Source organism: Schistocerca gregaria, chromosome 4 (assembly GCF_023897955.1).
Source record: "Schistocerca gregaria isolate iqSchGreg1 chromosome 4, iqSchGreg1.2, whole genome shotgun sequence".
NCBI classification, from domain to species: Eukaryota; Metazoa; Arthropoda; class Insecta; order Orthoptera; family Acrididae; genus Schistocerca; species Schistocerca gregaria.
Genome location: NC_064923.1, coordinates 247,635,782 through 247,657,546, shown reverse-complemented (window position 1 = coordinate 247,657,546; position 21,765 = coordinate 247,635,782). Strand labels below are relative to the sequence as shown.

General features: G+C 37.6%; 1 protein-coding gene across 5 annotated transcripts in view; it reads right to left on the bottom strand.

The window, feature by feature from the left end:
* The window catches only part of LOC126266728 (major facilitator superfamily domain-containing protein 12-like), a 73,069-nt gene that overhangs the window by 38,851 nt on the left and 12,453 nt on the right, over nucleotides 1–21,765 (bottom strand). For all 5 annotated transcript variants that reach the window (XM_049971212.1, XM_049971211.1, XM_049971206.1 and 2 more), the window contains exons 3-8: nucleotides 20,666–20,994; nucleotides 16,728–16,935; nucleotides 11,527–11,644; nucleotides 11,201–11,356; nucleotides 4,214–4,399; nucleotides 4,014–4,125 (exon numbers count right to left, since the gene is read on the bottom strand). In XM_049971212.1, coding sequence (XP_049827169.1) covers nucleotides 4,014–4,125; nucleotides 4,214–4,399; nucleotides 11,201–11,356; nucleotides 11,527–11,644; nucleotides 16,728–16,935; nucleotides 20,666–20,975 — 1,090 coding nt within the window. In that variant the 5' untranslated portion in view covers nucleotides 20,976–20,994. The remainder of the gene's footprint in view (nucleotides 1–4,013; nucleotides 4,126–4,213; nucleotides 4,400–11,200; nucleotides 11,357–11,526; nucleotides 11,645–16,727; nucleotides 16,936–20,665; nucleotides 20,995–21,765) is intronic.

Here is a 21,765-nt window from a genome sequence, read left to right as displayed (position 1 = left end):
CACTTGAACTAAAATCGACCCCGACTATGCTGACACGAACAATACAGAAACATCGCAGGATGTGATGGTACTATACCACTTAGGAATTTCAAGTTGCAGAGCAAAAATGCATAAAGATAGAGAGAAATAGACTTATTGGACAAGAAGTCAGAAAAATCTGCGTCTTGAAAAACTAATGTTATACAAAAACATATGAAACACAAAATAATGTAATAACTATGGAATACATTGTAGGTATGAGCAATGCAGAAGACAACTATTAAAAAAAAGGAAAAATATCTAACAAACAATAATAGAAACACAATAGAATTTACTAAATGCAACAAAACTATGAATACGGCAAAGCAAAGCTTAAACTTATGCTGAATGACCTTCTGGCCAGAGAAGGGCAACTCAATGCATCATCTTTACAGTTAGCTATCTGTTCTTTCTGACATTGTAGAAACTTATGTTGGGTGGATGTCACATTTCGCCAGCTAATATGGCATATGGCAAAGTATGTCACAACAGAGAGAAACCTGTACACAATTTTCTAGACTTATTTAAACCTTTATGTAACAAAACGGATATCAGAAACATAGAGAACTAAAATGAAAATTATGAGATTCTGGAAGTAATGTCAGATGACATTTATGAAAACACCCATTCAAGTTATAAAGAAAGGTAAGCCATAGAAATTGTTCAAGCTGGTAGCTAAACAACACAAAAGGAACTTTCAAAATTGCTGACTGAAGACATGCAGAGAAATACAATTCCCGGTGTTTAAATTACTTTGCTTCATTTGAAAGGAAATACATGAGGCATACACTATAGCACTTCAGCCTGCTCCCCATAACATGAAAGATATTCATTTGAATATGGACTACTTTGAGGTTGGTAAACAAGTACAGAATGAACAATGAGTATGAATTACTGATTTAGCTAGGAGTGACATTCTGAGAAAACTTGACTCTGTTTCATAAAAATCTATACTATTGGTACCAATTCGTCCTATGCCATTACACTGAAGAACATGCACAGCAATGCTACAGCTTCCCTTAGCTCAGCTGAACGAGCTATCGAGCTATCTAAGCACAACTCACAACCTGCCACCATAACTTAATTCTGGAAACAATCCCCTAGAATTGTTTCTCATTCTTAATTCTGCTATTCTTCTATATTCCCTTAATCTATCTTTATTTCTCACTCTGTCCTTATCTCTGTATAGGAGGTGGTACTGTGCTTACCAACATACCATCTCTGACACCTCTCCCTTCATCTTGGTTAACTCTCTCTCTCTCTCTCTCTCTCTCTCTCTCTCTCTCTCTCTCTCTCTCTGATGCAAGTGCATGCGCACACGCATGCCTCTACACCCTTGGATCTGAGTGCCCTGCCCTTCATTTTTAATCTACCAATTTCTCAACTCTGATGGAGTAATTTACCAAAGCAAATTTTCACCTTGCAGCTGATTATGCCCCAATTGAAAATTTACCTGGCTGATTCGAACTGTGTGCTGAACAGTGCCTTGAAAATGGTTCAAATAACTCTGAGCACTATGGGACTTAACATCTGAGGTCATCAGTCCCCTAGAAATTAGAACTACTTAAACCTAACTAACCTAAGGACATCACACACATCCATGCCTGAGGCAGGATTCGAACCTGTGACCGTAGCAGTCGCACGGTTCCAGACTGAAGTGCCTAGAACCGCTCGGCCACACATGCCGGCACAGTGCCTTGAACCTGAGACCTTTGCCTTTCCTGGGCAAGAGCTCTAATGACAGCTTCACAAGTATGATTCACTACCTACCCTCACAGCTTTGCTTCACCACTATTAACTCCTACCTTCCAAATACCATTGAAGTTCTCCTTCATGTCTTGCAGGACTAGCAGTCCTGGAAGAAAGAATATTGTGGAGACATGGAAGAGAGGTGCTACTGGAGGAAATAAAGCTTTTAGGGCAAATTGAAAGTCGTGCCTGAATAGTTCAGTCTGTAGAGCAAAGTAGGCAAAGTTCCCAGTTTCAGGTCCCAGTTCAAAAGAACTAAGGAGTGTGTCCCTGGTGAGGACACAGTTTTCTTTTTTTTTTCTCTCCTTAGGAAAATTTGGAATTTTTCCTTGAAAGACAGACGTGCAAAGTTTTCTGTACACTCATCTTTTTATTTTAAAAAATGAGTAATAATGTCATTTACCAATGATAGATAAAAAGGGTATTTTTGAGATACTGCACAGGTCCACATTCTTGCATAGGATATGCTGTATTGGTATGGATACTTGTCTGTGTTTGGACTGCATGCGGCAGTGAAGTTCCCCAGCAGATTAATTTTCAATATAACAAGTATGTCATAAAGCTCCCAACACCACATGGATGCTGAAGGGGGCCTTTCAGACCATATAACAACAATAATTATCTTGGAAGATTGTTTATAAGACGTGCATCCAGAAAGTACATTTCCCGATGTTTCCTTTAAAGCAGACATATTTAGCCAGGAAAAATGCACATGTGCAACAGATCTATGACACGACAATCAAATGCCAGCCTGACACAACCTGCATGGTGCCTCTTATTCGTTCTCCTGTAGCTTGTGAGGTTTGGAAAGTGATAAGGTCCCTCAATGCACAAAACATAGAGCCCATCGAAATTACTCATCAGCTCTGCTAGGTCTACAGGCAGAACATCATGAGCAAACAGATGGTGAATCATGAGTGTAGGCTTTTCTCCGAAGGTTGTCAAAGTGTCCCTGAGAAGAGTGCAGTGGGTGAACATCTCTCAACAATGATCATCTGGGTGAGCAGCAGTGCACCCAGGAGACTCATCCCTTCACAATTAAGGAGCTTAGCAGTCATTTTCCACAGATATTGAGAGCCTTGTTGCATGAAATTGTCACTAAGAAGTTCAAGAAATTGTGTGCCAGGTGGGTGCAGAAAAACCTGACACCCAAGTACAAAACAAAATGCTTTGGAGCAGCACTGACATTTCTGCAGCAGTATCATCATGATGGTGATGAGTTCCTTGACAGGATTGTCACAGACGATTTCCATCTTTTCTTGTACCTCACGAAATTCCTGTCCTCCGTGATGATGATGAAGAGCTGAAGATGACTTCCATACACTGATTCCATTCACAGGTGGCAGACTTCTGCGACACAGGAATACAAAAGTTGATCCCATGACATCACAAGTGTCTCAATTCTTTGGCCACTATGTCGAAAAGTACCTCAAACATTGCTGTACCTGTTGCCGATGAAATATTTTATGTAAATATGTTGTCTTTGTTTAAAAAAAAAATATGGAACTTATTTTCTGGATGTGCCTCATACACGAAAACCCCCATAGCTGCAAAACTTAGTTTGTTTCACACACACTCTGATATTCACACTGCAAACTAGATTTTATGTAATCATTTAATAAACAGTCACTTTTATTTACTCTTCAGGATAGTTATTTCCAATATTACAAAAAGGGAAGTTTGCTACTCACCATATAGCGGAAACACTGTGTCGCGGACAGGCACAACAAAAAGAGTGTCACAAAATAAGCTTTTGACCAACAAGGCCTTTGTCAAACACACACACACACACACACACACACACACACACACAGAGAGAGAGAGAGAGAGAGAGAGAGAGAGAGAGAGAGAGAGAGAGAATTTTTGATGAAGGCCTTACAGGCTGAATGCTTTATTTGTGACAGTCTTTTTGTTTTTCCTATCCACAACTCAGCATCTCCACTATATGGTGAGTAGCAACTTTCCTTTTCAATACTGATACTTTAAGAATAGTAATTTTTTACGATTTAGACGCTGAGAACCCTCTCACTCTAACTTTTACTTTTTGTGTTTAACATTAGTACTACACCCATCACCTCCTGAAGGTATGTAATGGCCGTCAAATCTGTCTCATAGTTTATTAATTTTTCCAACTGAATTTTCCTTTGATACTAATATTATTAAGTATGATGATAATGACGAAAGATAAACAGGTTTACTTATACAATACTTTAAATAGTTTTAGGAATGACAATACCTGAACATACCCAATAAAACTGCAACACCATAGATTTCGTATCTAACAAATGCACTGCCATATCCAAATTGGATCCATAAGCACCCAGCAAACCCCACAGCAGCACCTACTAAATACGCTACCTGAAAACCAAAAATCATAAAATAAGAATGTAGCGAAGACTACACACACTAACTTTTTTTTTTAATTACAATGTCAAACTAGTCAAACCTTTCTGCCAAGTTTCTTGTTTAACAGTTTGATCAGCAATGATGTTCCAAAACTGGACAGAAGCATGACAAGTGGAACTATTGCCAAGCTTTCTGCATTCATACTCAGTGACTCATGCAGGTACAGAGGGATGTAAACCTGGCTGAGATTGACAAAGAGCCTAGTTGCCATATACACTCCTGCAACCTGAAATTGTGTGCACATATAAGAGACAGTGCAAATTTGTAACTATTCACATATATTAATAAAATAGAGAACTAAAACATTCACTTGTGAATTAGTGACTACCCCTATTATGATATGTATCTTAACTCACTTAAGTAGTGCCATTAACATTTTTTAAATAATTTCTATCCTTATAATAGATTAACCACGATCAGAGGTGTACACACTAGCTAATACCATGGGCCTCAAATCCCTCACTGTGACCATGAAAGGACTGTAAGAAATTTTTCACAAAAAATTCATTTTTTGGTGTGGCTCAAAGGAACGATGTTCTGCAAGGGCTCACCCTCTCCTCCTTAGGAAAAAGTGAAAAATGAGTAAAAAAATTATAAGAATGATCAATGAGGGGTGGGCTGCCATCAGATCAATGCTGAGCTACATGAAGCTCATGGGCCATCAGCTGTGCATCCCTGACCAAGATGATCTGTGCCACCAAGGTAATGTTACTTTTCCATAAGAAGATTACTTTAATTCATTTGAGAATATGCATTTTTATTTTACAGATTGCTGCTAGCACAAGTACATACTATCATGCAAGTTTATACAAAAAGCTGTGTTTGAAAGGGAGGAGGGAGCTGAACCTGTCCTTTATATATCCTAACTGTTGTACACTTCACTCTTTGCTTCAAGTTGTATGCCAAAATGAAATAGTCTCCTTATGTTATTGATAGCTTTCACTGTGTTGCAACATGTGTCCATCTTTGCAGAAAGGCAATACCACTGAGCTGTAGATTTTCAGCACACACTGTTTCCTGATAACTAAAGGTAACAACTATATAACCCAATACAGCATGCTGTAGTGTGGCAACAAATTGAAAATAATTTACTGGTAATACATGGTACAGTGATTTAATCTATACTTAAAAGGTGTTTTGGTTGTCATGCTATGTGAAACGTGTGTTTAAAAACTGTTTTTATTTCTATTTACTCAAGAGCGAATAGTAGATTAAAACTGAAGAAACAGCAAAAAGGTGGGAATTTAAGGAGATGGGACCTGGATAAACTGACTAAACCAGAGGTTGTACAGAGTTTCAGGGAGACCATAAGGGAACAATTCACAGACATGGGTGAAAGAAATACAGTAGAAGAAGAATGGGAAGTTTTGAGGGATGAAGTAGTGAAGGCAGCAGAGGATCAAGTACGTAAAAAGACGAGGGCTAGTAGAAACCCTTGGGTAACAGAAGAAATACTGAATTTGATTGATGAAAGAAGAAAATATAAAAATGCAGTAAATGAAGCAGGCAAAAAGGAATACAAACGTCTCAAAAATGAGATCGACAGGAAGTGCAAAATGGCTAAGCAGGGATGGCTAGAGGACAAATGTAAGGATGTAGAAGCTTATCTCACTAGGGGTAAGATAGATACTGCCTACAGGAAAATTAAAGAGACCTTTGGAGAGAAGAGAACCACTTGTATGAACATCAAGAGCACAGATGGAAACCCAGTTCCAAGCAAAGAAGGGAAAACAGAAAGGTGGAAGGAGTATATAGAGGGTCTATACAAGGGCGATGTACTTGAGGACAATATGGAAATGGAATATGATGTAGATGAAGAAGATGGAATGGGAGATATGATACTGCATGAAGAGTTAGACAGAGCACTGAAAGGCCCCCAGAGAAGACAACATTCAATTAAAACTACTGACAGCCTTGGGAGAGCCAGTCCTGACAAAACTCTACCGTCTGGTGAGCAAGACGTATGAGACAGGCGAAATACCCTCAGACTTCAAGAAGAATATAATAATTCCAATCCCAAGGAAAGCAGATGTTGACAGATGTGAATATTGCCGAACTATCAGTTTAATAAGTGACAGCTGCAAAATACTAAGTGAATTCTGTACAGACGAATGGAAAAACTGGTAGAAGCGGACCTCGGGGAAGATCAGTTTGGATTCCATAGAAATATTGGAACATGTGAGGCAATACTGACCCTACGACTTATCTTAGAAGAAAGATTAAGGAAAGGCAAACCTTCGTTTCTAGCATTTGTAGACTTAGAGAAAGCTTTTGGCAATGTTGACTGGAATACTCTCTTCCAAATTCTGAAAGTGGCAGGGGTAAAATACAGGGAGCGAAAGGCTATTTACAATTTGTACAGAAAACAGATGGCAGTTATAAGAGTCGAGAGGTATGAAAGGGAAGCAGTGGCTGGGAAGGGAGTGAGGCAGGGTTGTAGCCTCTCCCCAATGTTATTCAATCTGTATATTGAGCAAACAATAAAGGAAACAAAAGAAAAGTTTGGAGTAGGTATTAAAATCTATGGAGAAGAATAAAAACTTTGACGTTCGCTGATGACATTGTAATTCTGTCAGAGACAGCAAGGGACTTGGAAGAGCAGTTGAACGAAATGGACAGTGTCTTGAAAGGCGGATATAAGATGAACATCAACAAAAGCAAAACGAGGATAATGGAATGTAGTCGAATTAAGTCGGGTGATGCTGAGGGAATTAGATTAGGAAATGAGACACTTAAAGTAGTAAAGGAGTTTTGCTATTTGGGGAGCAAAATAACTGATGATGGTCCAAGTAGAGAGGATATAAAATACAGACTGGCAATGGCAAGGAAAGCGTTTCTGAAGAAGAAAAAATTGTTAACATCGAGTATTGATTTAAGTCAGGAAGTCGTTTCTGAAAGTATTTGTATGGAGCATAGCCATGTATGGAAGTGAAACATGGATGATAAATTGTTTGGACAAGAAGAGAATAGAAGTTTTTGAAATGTGGTGCTACAGAAGAATGCTGAAGATTATATGGATAGATCACATAACTAATGAGGAGGTATTGAATAGAATTGGGGGAGAAGAGAAGCTTGTGGCACAACTTGACTAGAAGAAGGGATCGGTTGGTAGGACATGTTCTGAGACATCGAGGGATCACCAATTTAGTATTGGAGAGCAGCGTGGAGGGTAAAAATCGTAGACGGAGACCAAGAGATGAATACACTAAGCAGATTCAGAAGGATGTAGGCTGCAGTAGGTACTGGGAGATGAAGAAGCTTGCACAGGATAGAGTAGCATGGAGAGTTGCATCAAACAAGTCTCACGACTGAAGACCACAACAACAACAAGAGCTCATGAGTGACTTAACATTCTGATGGTCGAAATGTCGCTACAGCAACCATATGTGCTGAGACAGACATTGCCACAACTTGAAGCAGCAGCAAGAAGATTCTGCCGTTCAGAGTTACACAACTCTGGCTTCAGTGAGATACTTAACACTCTGTTGAACAAACCTGAGCCCAGCTCAAGCCACAACTCAGTATTAAAAAAAGACTACAACTATGTACATATTCGGCTGCAGTTTTCCAGATGCACAAGGCACCTACTGCTCGGAAACGATGTACGGATGTATTGCTACATGTCCCTTGTCTGGTGCTACCTTGTGTTGTTAACTTCTGGAATTATTTTTTCTCGGCAAATGCAACAGCTGCTGTTGTGAATGGATGAGCCAGTAGGATCACACTGACAATTTCGTGTGTGTGTTTGTTAGATTTCATAGTTTGCTGTAATTCTGCTACAAATGCGTTAAATACATTTCATTTGTTGAGCAAGCAAGAAATTTTGAAAGCTCAAGAGGACTTTTTTTTGGAATTAAAAAAAAAACAAAGGTGCATATGAAGAATAAATCTTGAAGCTTCGTCTTTTTTAGTATGTAATATTCTTTAAGATACATCAATTATATACACTGATCAGCCAGAACACTATGACCACAGACCTACTATCGACATAAATCCATCCAGACGATAGCAGCGTCACATCCTGAGGAATGACAGCTAGTCAAACACACACACAATACATGTAGCATCACTGAGCGTGCTGAATGTGAGTAGAATGGGGAAGGTATGTGATCCGAGTTCGACTGAGGACAAGTCACGATGGCCCAGAGGCTCGCCATGAGCCTTTCTGAAACTGCATGACTTGTCAGGTGTTCTAGGAGTGCTGTGGTGAGCATCTTCAACATGTGGTGAAACCAATGTGACACAACATCCTAACTTCGTGGGATTAGGCAGCCAGCCCTTATTACACATGGCTGACGTTGCAGGCTGTGCAGACTGGTAAAACACAATGGGCAACAAACTGTGGCAGGACAAACATCAGGCTTTAATGCTGGGCAGAATACAAGTGTGTCTCAACACACAGAGCGCCAACGATGTGCCTCCGCAGCTAATGACCCATGCATGTGCCAATGTTAACACCATCATATTGGCAACTACAAGTGAAATGGGCATACGACCATAGGCACAGATCATTGCCGCAGAGGCAGAGTGGTGCATGGTCTGATGAATACAAGTACCTTAATCATCATTCAGATGGGAGGGGGCGAATCCGTCGTCTTCCAGGGGAACAGCTCCTTTACACCTGTACAGCGGGAGGGAGACAAGTTGGCAGTGGCTCTATTATGCTCTGGGGAACATTCACACGGGTATCTGTCTGTTAGAGCTCGTGCAAGGCATCATGACAGTCAAGGAGTATCATACACTGGTTGTAAATCATGACGATCATGTTTCCCAACAGCAATGGCATTTTTCAACAAGGTAACGCACCATTTCGCAAGGCCTCAAGGGTTATGCAGTGGTTCGAGGAACAATGATGAGTTCCAATTGGTGTACTAGTCCCCCAATTCCCCAGGTCTGAACCCAATCAAACACATCTATGATGTGACTGAACATGGCATCAGAGATCAGCAGCCCCCCTCCCTGGAATTTACAGCAGATGTGGTGCCAACTCCCTCCAGTGTCCTACCAAGGCTTCACTGCTTCCATGCTATGATGCGTCACCACTGTTATCTACGCCCAAGATGGACATACTGGCTATTAGGTAGGTGATCATAATATTCTGGCAGATCAGTTTATGTGCAAGTATCGCTTTAAATAATGGCATAGGTGGCCTGTTTCCCAGGCCCTACATTCTTCTAAGTGGCTGGTCACCAAAGCGTTACAATTCAGTTGTAAAAATTAAAATAAGTGAATGAGTACCTTACCATGTCATTTTGAACTTTTTCCATTTCCTTGTCTGTCTTAGTCATGAACAGACCAACTGATTTCATATGTGCAAATATATATTTGTCTACAGGAAGTTAAAAACAATTTTACACTGGGAATATTTACAGGCAAATGATATTAAACAGCACTGGAAGACATGAACTAATTTTATGGACAAAAATACCATATTGCAATACTGGTCTAAAAAAATATTAAATTAAATATTGCGAAAAGCAGTCTCAAGAAGCAAAAGGGAATGATTAGGGATACATATATAACAGATTAAAAAGAATCTTCTTTGCTTTTCCAAAGATTTCACAAACTAATAAGGATTATTATGATTATATTCTGGGGGACAGTTTATTCTGAGCACTTTCATAACAAGAAAATGAAATCACTAGTAATCTAGACATAGCATCAGAATGTGCAATGCGTCAAGTTTCACAACCACAATTATGACAATTTGCCCCAGAGAATCGAGGTATTGGGTGGTTGGTTGTTGGAGTTAAACAAACCAACTTGTGAGGTCATCAGTCCTTCCTTCCTAGAAGTATGGAGCCAAGAATAGCCCTCTGAAGGAGGACGCAAAATGGCAGATCCTGGTAAGCCCGACTGTAAGCAAAATACAATAACACAGAGAGAAAATCGAGGGCAAGTAGACAGGCAGTGGAGGTTTCCAGAGCATTGTGTGCACAACACCAAGATAGTGCACACTGCTGACCTGCTGTTGGTAACATAAGTTAATGAGGAAACTTTAAGCATCACACAGTGTGGATGGGAGGGAGCTAATGATTTCCTGAGGAGCACTGGAGACGAGATTCTTTAATAGTTGCATCGGCAATACATAGAGTAAACTATTAACTCATGATGGGAGATGGGGCATACTGTTGGCAAGTCTGAGGTTAAAATGCCAGACAATACATCATTCTATACTGTATTTCCTTATAGTAAATGGCACAAAAAAAGCTGCAGGTGAAACAACTTTTTGTTACACGGCAAGCACACAGACATACTGTTATGCCTTCCACGTGAAAATTTGCGATACTTTCATTTTTAATTCTATCAAATTTATACTCTAAAATCAGAAAACAAAATGTGCTCTGTAGTAGATTGTTACCAAAGAAATTAACAAAAGTGAATACTTGCTTAAAACTTTTATTGGACTTCATCCTTCACATTAAATGCAAAATTCACTTAATCACACCAAATATACAACGAAAAAGAGATTAAAATATATGTCATAATTCACAGCACATGACAGTTAGTTCATTACATGTCCAATTAAAGAATGCATGTAAATATGGGATATTACAAAAGCAATGAAACAAGGAATTTATTATCACCAAAATTCTGTGAAGCATGTCAAGAGATAATGCTTTTAATATTGCAGTCATCAAACACAAGAAAACAAAGAAATGCATGTCTTTAATTCACTTCCCCTAAAAAAGAAAAAAGTTGTGTAATGGTTTCGACTGTGGACACATCTGGCAGCCCAGGATTCAAATACCCAGTTGGCTATCCAGATTTAGGTTTCCCATAGCTTATCCAGGACTGATCAAGGTGAATTGAGAGAGAGTACCTTTAAATAGAACATCGTCAATTTCCTTCCCAAATCTAAATTTGTATTTCCTTTTTAATAACTATTTCAGAGATGGGATGTTTAAGCTCAAGTTTCTTTCCATTTTCTTCATAAAAAAATTAAATTATAAACAGAGCACACCACACGATAAAGATTTCTTAGCAAAACATGACACCAAACACCTTATGGTATATGCATTCATACCTGATAAAGCTGAATATCTTTCAGCATGTGTAATGCTGTGCGTCTGCCACCTGGACCATGCATTAAGCCATCACTGCGTGGTGGTGCTTCCTTGACACCCAGATGAAATATCAGAGAGGCAAATGCACCAACTCCAATCCCAATCAGTGACACATTCTATAGCAGTAGGGCACAGCACAATATGTTATATAAATAGGAATTTCCAACTGTGTATCGTGTTAATTACATCAGGTTCAGTGTTTAAAATAAGATAAATGACAAAGGAAATGTAAAACTATGCTGCTTGTGAAATTATAGTAATTTGTCCATTATTAATTTGTACTTGCCTGAAATTTTGTTAAATCTTTTGGGCCTATTTGTGCTTCTGAATTTTCACTTGTGAAGTGCAAAATTGCCCATGTAATAATGTACACAAATACATTGGAACAGACTGTAAAACTATACCTATAAATAACAAAACATATTTCACTAACAGACACATGACAACAAATCAAAAGCTACTTTAAATATCAAGAACCTTTGAAATTTTATACTTAACAAATGAAATGAAAAATGACACACAAACACACGCATTACTAAAAGCAAGATGAATTTTCAATTATTAATCCAAGCTTGAGAAAATATATTAATACATTCAGTAAATGAATTATAAGCACGAGGGCAGATTATAGCTGCTTAAACTGAAAGAATACCTACACCAAAAATCAATTTGGGTTTTGTGCTAGTTTTTGCACTCAACAAGCAATTTTATCTCCGCAATCAAGTTTTGGAAGCCACTTAAAAATGTCTGCAATAAGTATGTGTCTCCGTCTGTTGGGGGCAGAGGGCGCGGGGACTGGGAACAGACATCTTACATTGTGCTGTGTCACAAGGTGCTGTTCTAGGAACGTTGCAATTTTCTTCATTCCAATATAGAGTAAATTTAACCTTTTTGCAAGTGATGCTACGATGCTACAATTCTCATTGACCAATTGTCAGATAATCTTGAATAAACTATGAACAAAGTTTTCAGTGAAATTGTATCTCACAAAGCAGATAAAACCCATTATATGAGGTTTCAGACACTACAACGAAATCTTGAAGAAGTTATCTTTACGTGTGGAGAAAAAAAAAAAAAAAAAAAAAAAAAAAAAAAGAAGTTGAAGATGCAAAATTCCTGGCTGCATATATAGACAGCTAATGTAATTGGTCAACACACATTATTCATCTTTCTAGAAGACGTTGTTGTTGTTATTGTTGTTGTTGTTGTCTTCAGTCCTGAGACTGGTTTGATGCAGCTCTCAATGCCACTCTATTCTGTGCAAGCTTCTTCATCTCCCAGTACCTACTGCAACCTACATCCTTCTGACTCTGCTTAGTGTATTCATCTCTTGGTATCCGTCTACGATTTTTACTCTCCACGCTGCCCTCCAATGCTAAATTTGCGATCCCTTGATGCCTCAGAATATGTCCTACCAACTGGTCCCTTCTTCTTGTCAAGTTGTGCCACAAACTCCTCTTCTCCCCAATTCTATTCAATACCTCCTCGTTAGTGATGTGATCTACCCATTTAATCTTCAGCATTCTTCTGTAGCACCACATTTCAAAAGCTTCTATTCTCTTCTTGTCTAAACTTTTTATCGTCCATGTTTCACTTCCATACATGGCTACACTCCATACAAATACTTTCAGAAAAGACTTCCTGATACTTAAATCTATACTCGATGTTAACAAATTTCTCTTCTTCAGAAATGCTTTCCTTGCCATTGCCAGTCTACGTTTTATATCCTTTCTACTTCGACCATCATCAGTTATTTTGCTCCCCAAATACCATAACTCCTTTACTACTTTAAGTGTCTCATTTCCTAATTTCAGCATCACCTGACTTAATTCGACTACATTCCATTATCCTCGTTTTGCTTTTGTTGATGTTCATCTTATACCCTCCTTTCAAGACACTGTCCATTCCGTTCAACTGCTCTTCCAAGTCCCTTGCTGTCTCTGACAGAATTGCAATGTCATCGGCAAACCTCAAAGTTTTTATTTCTTCTCCATGGATTTTAATACCTACTCCGAATTTTTCTTTTGTTTGTTAGAAGACTTAGCTCAGCAATATTTGCACTATGAAATATTGCTTCAGTGGCTGAAGTAGATACCATTAAAGACTTCCTAATTCAGTTACTTTCATTAATTAATGTCCTATGCTTTTCTATTATGAGAGAACCAACATCTCTCAAAAACACTGCACTAATAAAAGCCATCACAATAATGAGTGGTGTCCACTGTACACAACTTGCAGGTATTTGATTCAAAAGATGTGGATCCTCACCACCTCCTCAGTATATTTTTTCCTTGTGGACCTCTGTCAGTAATAGCTTTTCTCTGTGCAAAGATAACAGCGAATATCATGGCTATAACACAAGAACCAAAAACAGTATGCACACTGGATTGAAAAGTCTAAATTTGGCTCAAAAATAAGTTTATTACACTAGCATTAAGCTCTATAATGCACTCCCACTAAATAACAAAGTCTTCATAAGCAGTTACTGAAATTCAAACAAATTCTGAAAGAGTACCTAACAGAAATCTTTTTATATGGTTAATGAATTTATAAGAAAAAATGAAAACCACCCCTAAACTTACAATTGTTATAGAAATACTATTAATTACTTTTATTTGTAGCACTACCACAGACACAAAAATTTGGTGTTTGTTATTCATGTATTTATTTATTGTAATATTTAGCTTAACTCTGCTTCATGTAAATACACTATTTTTGTTAACTGGGTATATTTTTATTTGATAACTTATTGAAATTGTATCTTTTATTGTATTTATGTAAGTTATGTCTGAATTGTGTACAATTTGATACACTCCATATCCTTGTTATTCACTCATTACCTTTATCTTGCACAAGATCAACAAGTATGGAGAACTGCATCAAACCTACTTTTGGACTGAGACAGCAGTATAAAAGCGAAACACACTTGACCAGGAAAATTTTATGTAAACTTTAACACAAACTCTGCAGTTTTTGTTGACGTAGAGCAAAACATGCTGTTGTACAGTATAGGATGTGTGACATACACAATAGTACCTGCTGAAAACAGTTCTGCTTTGTCAGCTCCTAACCAAACCATTACCTTTCAACCAGACCTAGGGCTTGTGTTACATAGCAATTCAGTTTGCGACCACAAGATTTAGACATGAAATAGTAAAAATAATATTCAACAAATGCTGAAATAAACATTTTCAGTATGCTGTTTTACCACCAGGCACGTGTTTATATGATGACACATATCTTGTGCTGTGACTGGGTGATAAGAGTAAACCAAACAGGTACCATGTTTATTTACATGTTTATGAAGTTAAAGTGACATATTTGGTAGTTTTCATATTTATAAATATATCCTACAAAAATATACAGTTTAACTGATGCACCACACTAACAATTTTCCAAACTGTATTATTTCTGATACAACTTGTTGTGCACAAATATTGGGAAATGTGACATCACTGGGCAAAACTATGGTGTTACCTATATTACAAGTCAAGAATTTGAAGATTGCTTCATTACTGTGATAAAGGGATTTTGTAATGATGAAATCAGCGAGCTTTAGAGAAACATAAATGAACAAATATTTCAGGCATAGGTAAAGGAAACACAAACAAACTGGGTTACAACTTGAAATCAAACTAATGTCTCTTAACATCATAGATCCATCAAAGTATGTGTTCACATTCATGGGAATGTGTTTTAACCAGGAGGGGAAGGGGGAGGAGGGGGGGGGGGAGGAGGAGGATGAACTCTGTTAATGCTGCGTTTTAATGAGCCTGTTCTGTTATGCCTGTAATGCCACGATTCAGCTGCATAAATATTCCCATTGATTACAAATCCATTCAAATCATGTTTCAGAATTGCTTCAATGTCTTCCTTTAAACTGACTTGGTGAGGATCCCAAACACACTAGCAGTACTCAGGAATGGATCACAGAATATAATACTGTTTGCTGACAACACTTTAGTGTATGGTAAAGTGTCATCATGTGACCACAGGAGGGTAAAGGATGATTTACACAGAGTTTCTGTTTGGTGTGATGAATGGCAGCTTGCTGTAGATGTAAAAAACTAAATCAACACAGATGAGTAGCAGAAACAATACAGCAATGTTCAAATACAGTATTAGTGGTGTGTTTCTTCACACAGTCATGATGATTAAATATCCAGGTTTAATGTTGCAAAGCAATAAGAAATGGAACAAATGCAAAGTCCAGTAGGGGAGATGAATGATCAACTTCAGTTTAATAGGAAAATTTTAGGAAAATATAGCTCAATTGTAATGGTGGTCACATACAGAATGCTATTGTGATCCATTCTTGAGTGCTGATTGAGTATTTGGGATCCCCACCAGGATGAATTAAAGGGAGACATCAAAGCAATTCAGAGGCAGGCTGATAGATTCGTTACCAGTGGTCTCAGTCAACATGCAAGTAGTAGGTAGATGCTTTGTGAACTCAAATGGGAATCCCTGGAGAGAAGGTGACATGAAATACTGACAAAATTTAGAGAATGGACATTTGTGGCTGACCACAGAACAATTCTAGTGCCACCAACATAAATTTTGCATAAACACAGTGGAAAAAAGATAAGATACTCTAGTGGTCATAAAAAGGCATACAGGCAGTCTTTCCCCCATCACTCCATTTGCAAGTGACACACAAAAGGTAATGACTAGTAGTGGTACAAGGTACCCTCTGCCATGCACTGCGTAATAGCTTGTGGGAAATTATGTAGATATAGATGTAGATTATTTAGTGGAAAAGCAACTTGCTATGTCAAGAGGAAATGTACACATTGTCAAATATCTGGTGGTGTACTGAAGGCAGTATGTCTTCTATGTTCAAATATAGACTCCGGGCACCTGTTTTGTTCTGGCAGATCGGCAGCATAATGTATCCAACTTTGATTGAAAAATTTCCAATAATTTATGGCTGCAGAGTTATTTTTGTTATAACTGACTAGATTTAATTGTTCTAGTGAAATCTTTTTAATAATGTAAATAAATGTAATGTAATTGACAGATATAATCTCATTTTCAAAACACACACACACACACACACACACACACACACACACACACACACACACACACACACACACAGAGAGAGAGAGAGAGAGAGAGAGAGAGAGAGAGAGAGAGAAACCATTAAGGAAGACAAAAATAAGGAACATCAGGTACTTCAAAGTAATACCGAAATGGATAAACAACAACACCAAAATTAGCCACAACATACAATGATTTTTTTCCTTTCCCTAAGAAAAGATCATAATAAATATGGTTCTTCATATGTTTAATATATTACTCACTGTGTGTGTGTGTGTGTGTGTGTGTGTGTGTGTGTGTGTGTGTGAGAGAGAGAGAGAGAGAGAGAGAGAGAGAGAGAGAGAGAGAGAGAATATGCCTCCAGAAGATGCTTCACAGTCCTATGCAAAAGACAATGTCCTGCAACTACTTTGGCCTCAAATACTACAGCTGTTATGATCTCACCTTATAGCTGTCAATTCTGTGCGTTCATGCTCACTTGGTGTGAGATCAGGAATTAGTGAAAGATGTGAAATCTGTACTGATGCCCAACCCAACTGGAAGATGATAACAAATGCAGAATAATATATAAGCTGAGCCCACTGATGGCTATGTTCGCAGTTCAAGCACGGTGAGAATATCAGAGGAAAGCTGAATAGGACACACACTGTACCTGTGGAATGAAAAGGATTAGTGTTAGTGTTGTGAATCAACTTTTATCAAGTAACTACAGTCGCACTAAAACTAATATAATTTATGAACAGGGAAAATTAAAACAAAATAGCTGTAAGATGACTATAAGAATTTGTCTTAAATGAAGAACAGAACGAGTGAAAGTCAAATTATCATTATGTGCTCTAACACTGTTTGTACAACTGCAAGAAATGTGAACAGTGCAAAGGGCTTTCAGTAGAAGAGACCTGCTTCCAGTATCTAAGGTGAAGTGCTCATAGTTCCTAAGATATGCATTTTAGAGCCCTGTTTATTACACTTCTTGCTTCAAAAGGTCGTTCCTGTCATGTCCATGAATATTGACCATTACTCCTCAGATACTCTGTATACAGTGTCTATGATGGACTGAAAATTGTTATATCATTCATTTTATCATAAGGTACAAAATGGGACAGTTCCCCATTTCTGATAATCATCATCATTTGATTTTCTTAAAATTTGGCAAAGACTATTTTTCAAACAGCTGTGATTATTGCATCCTGTGTTGGTGCAGAAAGAGTTCAAAACAGGTAGTTCCATTACTTAATGTATACAATTCAATTTAATGTAAACAAACAGAATTTTATGTTTTTTTTTAAAACGTCAACACTGGTTTGCCACTATCTGGAAACATGTTGTATGATACAGCGAACAACTTTAAGATAATCTGCACCACATTGCAGGTGTAATAGCAGAGCCTTTGTGATTGATGTAGGACAAATCGAGATGTCACCAGCATCACCACGAGGTTCAGCAAGTGAAACGGCACTGTTAGATTACAAATACATATAGAAAATGACAAAAATATACCATAAACTGTACAGAGTAACTTACGACAGGTAACCAGTAAAAAACTAGTAATGGTCTATAAAAAGAACTGAAATTTTCATTTTTCTACATTAACTTTAATGTCTTTACACATCCATTGCTGAATCGTGCATTCCATTCTGGACAGTACATTCAGAAACCAACTGTGCATTAACAGGTGAGACAATAAATGTAACTATACTTGATTCATCATAACAATAAACTTTATGTAAACAGTACACAATGTATTCTTCGACATTACAAACAAGAATAATGAAAATTCCTAACTAAAACATAGGGTAATTTTTCTGAGTGAGCTATGTGTGATGCAAAAGCATACTGCAGGGATTTCATCATATTGTTGAATAGTGAAGGCACTGAAGATATTAATATAGTCAGTCGTCTGGTAATCTTTTAGCTCCTTCCTTTTCAAAACTGAGAAACACATTTCAGTTCTGGGGCTGTGACCTGCTATGTTGAGGATGAGTCAATCATCAACAGACTCCATGAAGACACCCAGGCATTGCATTTTCCCCTCTTTTTTTTATGACACGCCAGCATTTGGCAGTGACGTGTGAAAAAGCTGCATGTGTTAGTTCCGATGTGTCTGGTAGCTTAACAGTTTTGTTATTTCTTGGGCCAAATCCCTCAACTTCGCTGTTCTGTTGGGCTTACATGGCAATGGTAAGGTGGCACATATAAAAAAGCAGCAATTACATGGTGTGCTCTATGCTGTGAAAATGATTGTTTTTCATGTTTCGTAGACACTTGACATTCCGGTTCATGTGAGACAATATCTGTGGTGTAAAACAATGGACATAGTTCAAATAAAGAATATCTGGTTTTTCAGTTTTGCCCTAAAAAATTAAACTGTGATGTTTTCTTAATTTAAGCAACTCTTATTAACTATCTTTCGCAAAGTATCAATAATTATGAATTTATATTTGAAATGAAAACAGAAATTTCATGCGCAATATGTAAATTGAAACAAGAATATGTGCATTTTTCATAAAAAATATGATGAATTTTACAATTATGAGATGTAGGTACCGCAAATTGAATGAAAAATAAATATATAAAGACTAAGGCGAGACTTAAACCAGAGACCCATAAATTACACTAGGTTATCGATCTACTACGCTGACGATTCTGCTATACATCCAATGTGTATTTCTTTCTCAACTGTATGAAATATGGTCCGCTGGGAAACTTAAAAGCCATTTTTTTTTTCTGTAAATTTATGAAAAACTTTAAGAACAACCTATTTCTTAGCACTTTTTAACCACGATCCACAGGTGTGTTTCACTACAGAGCAGGAAGCAGCCTCAACCATTTTCATACTGCGTATTAACAGTGAGACAATCAGAGCACAACAGTCCAGAGACAGTGACTGTACACATTTTTTAAACAAAAACTATAAAGCTAAAGCATGTATGAGAACACCGTTCATGGCTGTTAATACATTAGAATATCTTAAAGTCTAATTAAACGTAACTTAGTAGTAAATAAAATAGAAATAAACATTCCACATGGGAAAAATATATTAAAAACAAAGATTCCATGACTTACCAAGAGGGAAAGCACTGGTAGATAGGCACAATAAAAAAACACACACACAAAATTTTGAGCTTTCGCAACCCAAGGTTGCTTTGTCAGGAAAAAGGGAAGGAGAGGGAAAGATAAAAGGATGTGGGTTTTAAGGGAGAGGGTAAGGAGTCATTCCAATCCCGGGAGCGGAAAGACTCACCTTAGGGGGAAAAAAGGACAGGTATACACACACACACACACACACACACCAACACACACACACACACACACACACACACACACACACACACACACAAGCAGACATATTTAAAGGCAAAATCCTTTCATCTTTCCCTCTCCTTCCCTCTTTCCTGACGAAGCAATCGTGAGTTGCGAAAGCTCGAAATTTTGTGTGTTGTTTTATTGTGCCTATCTACCAGCACTTTCCCGCTTGGTAAGTCATGGAATATTTGTTTTTAATATAACTTAGTAGTAAGATATCTAATACATAAGTAGGACCTACTTCCAAAAGCATAACACCATAAGTGTTTGTGTGTGTGTGCGCTACAGCCTCTGACCAATCATCACATTTGTGTTTGTTTATATCATGTTTTCTCATATGTTCAAGTTGACAGCTGGGGATTCAAATAGTACACAATTGCAATGAAAAATTTCATATTTTTTTTTCTGGCCTGCTGAGGTATAAAGCAAGCATCCCTGCATTAAATATTGGAGATCCAGAGTTTTCAGACTACCTATAATACAAGCTAAGGAGTTACAAAACTAGTTAAAAGTGTATGTATTGTAGCTTGCAAATTTACACCAGACAGATCTCTCCATCACAGATCACACAAAATCCAGCAAGCTGCACTCTATATTCCTCATTCAGTTCGATGTGACATAGGCACCTCCAATTCATGCCTCTCATGAAACATCCTACATTTGAAGTGTAGAAACATCTTAAATAAAATTGTAACACAATGAGTATGGTCATCATATGCTTAAGACAGTGCAGAAATTGTATTTGGGTAGCAATCATGGATATCATGATGATGCATTACACCCTGTAAATGATCAATTGCTGTTGATATGTTCCTGTCATATGTGCCAAGCATAATTTAATGTTTAAGTTTGTCTAGGTTCTGGATAATGTTGCTTCACCTATATGCAATTAAAGTTCTGTAATGGTTATTACACAATTGTTGATGGTAAGAAGTGTTAGACCACACATTGTTTACAAGCTTAAAAGATGCACAAAACAAATTATTTCTTTTGGGTATTTTCTATCTGTCAGTTTAAGTACATTCTATTTTTCTATTAATTTCATATATTTTGATGAAAAAAATTAAAACACTCACCAAACAAATGCCATGTTTTGCGTCTTCCGTACTTGCAAAGCCAAAAGTTGTCATCTCTATCCGACTGATATCCTACAAATGGTGTGGCTACTGCATCTGCTATTTGTCCAATTAACAACACTAGGCCAGCTAAAAAACTGTTGAACTGTAGCACCAAATGAAAAAATACTAGAAGATAAGTAAACCACATAGACGCACATATATCATTCAAAACATGGCCAACACCATAGGCTAAACGGTGTTTTAGAGGAAGACGGCTAATTATTTCAGTATAGTCACTACTCGGTCTTCTTTCAGTTGACTCCATCATCAGGGTTGAAGTAGGACAGCTGAAATTAGGAAACATTTGTTTAGAATACAACTGAAAAAAAAAGCTCGGATAGTATTTATTTTAAACGTAAACTACAACTACTTAGCTGGGTGTTTAAAATGGTAGTTGGAAAATATCAATAGCAAAGAGGCTGCACAATGTGACCTACTCATCCCATTCCCTTTCTTCCATTCATTTACTCTTTTCTTGCCCCTTTTGAGTAACACATACAGGTAAATCCACATCCACTTCAGATTCAAGAAAGCTGCTTATTACAGTCAAAAAAAATTTTTTTCCTTACTGTGCCATTCACATTAGACTCTAACACTTCTGTAAATAATTTAAATTTAGTACTTCCTTATCACACCAAAGTAACACTGGTATGGGAAGTAAAGCTGCTACTCACCATATAGCAGAGATGCTGAGTTGCAGATGGCAGTGTGGTTTTAGTTGCCCGAAACTGCAGACGTGTGTGTGTGTGTGTGTGTGTGTGTGTGTGTGTGTGTGTGTGTGTGTGGGCGCACGCGCGCAATAGTCTTTTTGATTTGCCTATCTGCGACTCAGTATCTCCGCTATAATATGAGTAGCAACTTTCATTTTCATAATATTGTTACATTCCATCCTGGATTTTTCTATTGTTTGATCAAAGGAATATTGCTGTTACAGGGCAAATTTTAGAAAGGAAGGAAGGAAGATTAGAATGTGACATCCCATGAACATCAAGGTCATTAGAGACTGAACACAAGCTCTGATTCAAGGTTGGGGGGAAAAAAACGGCCATGTCTTTCCA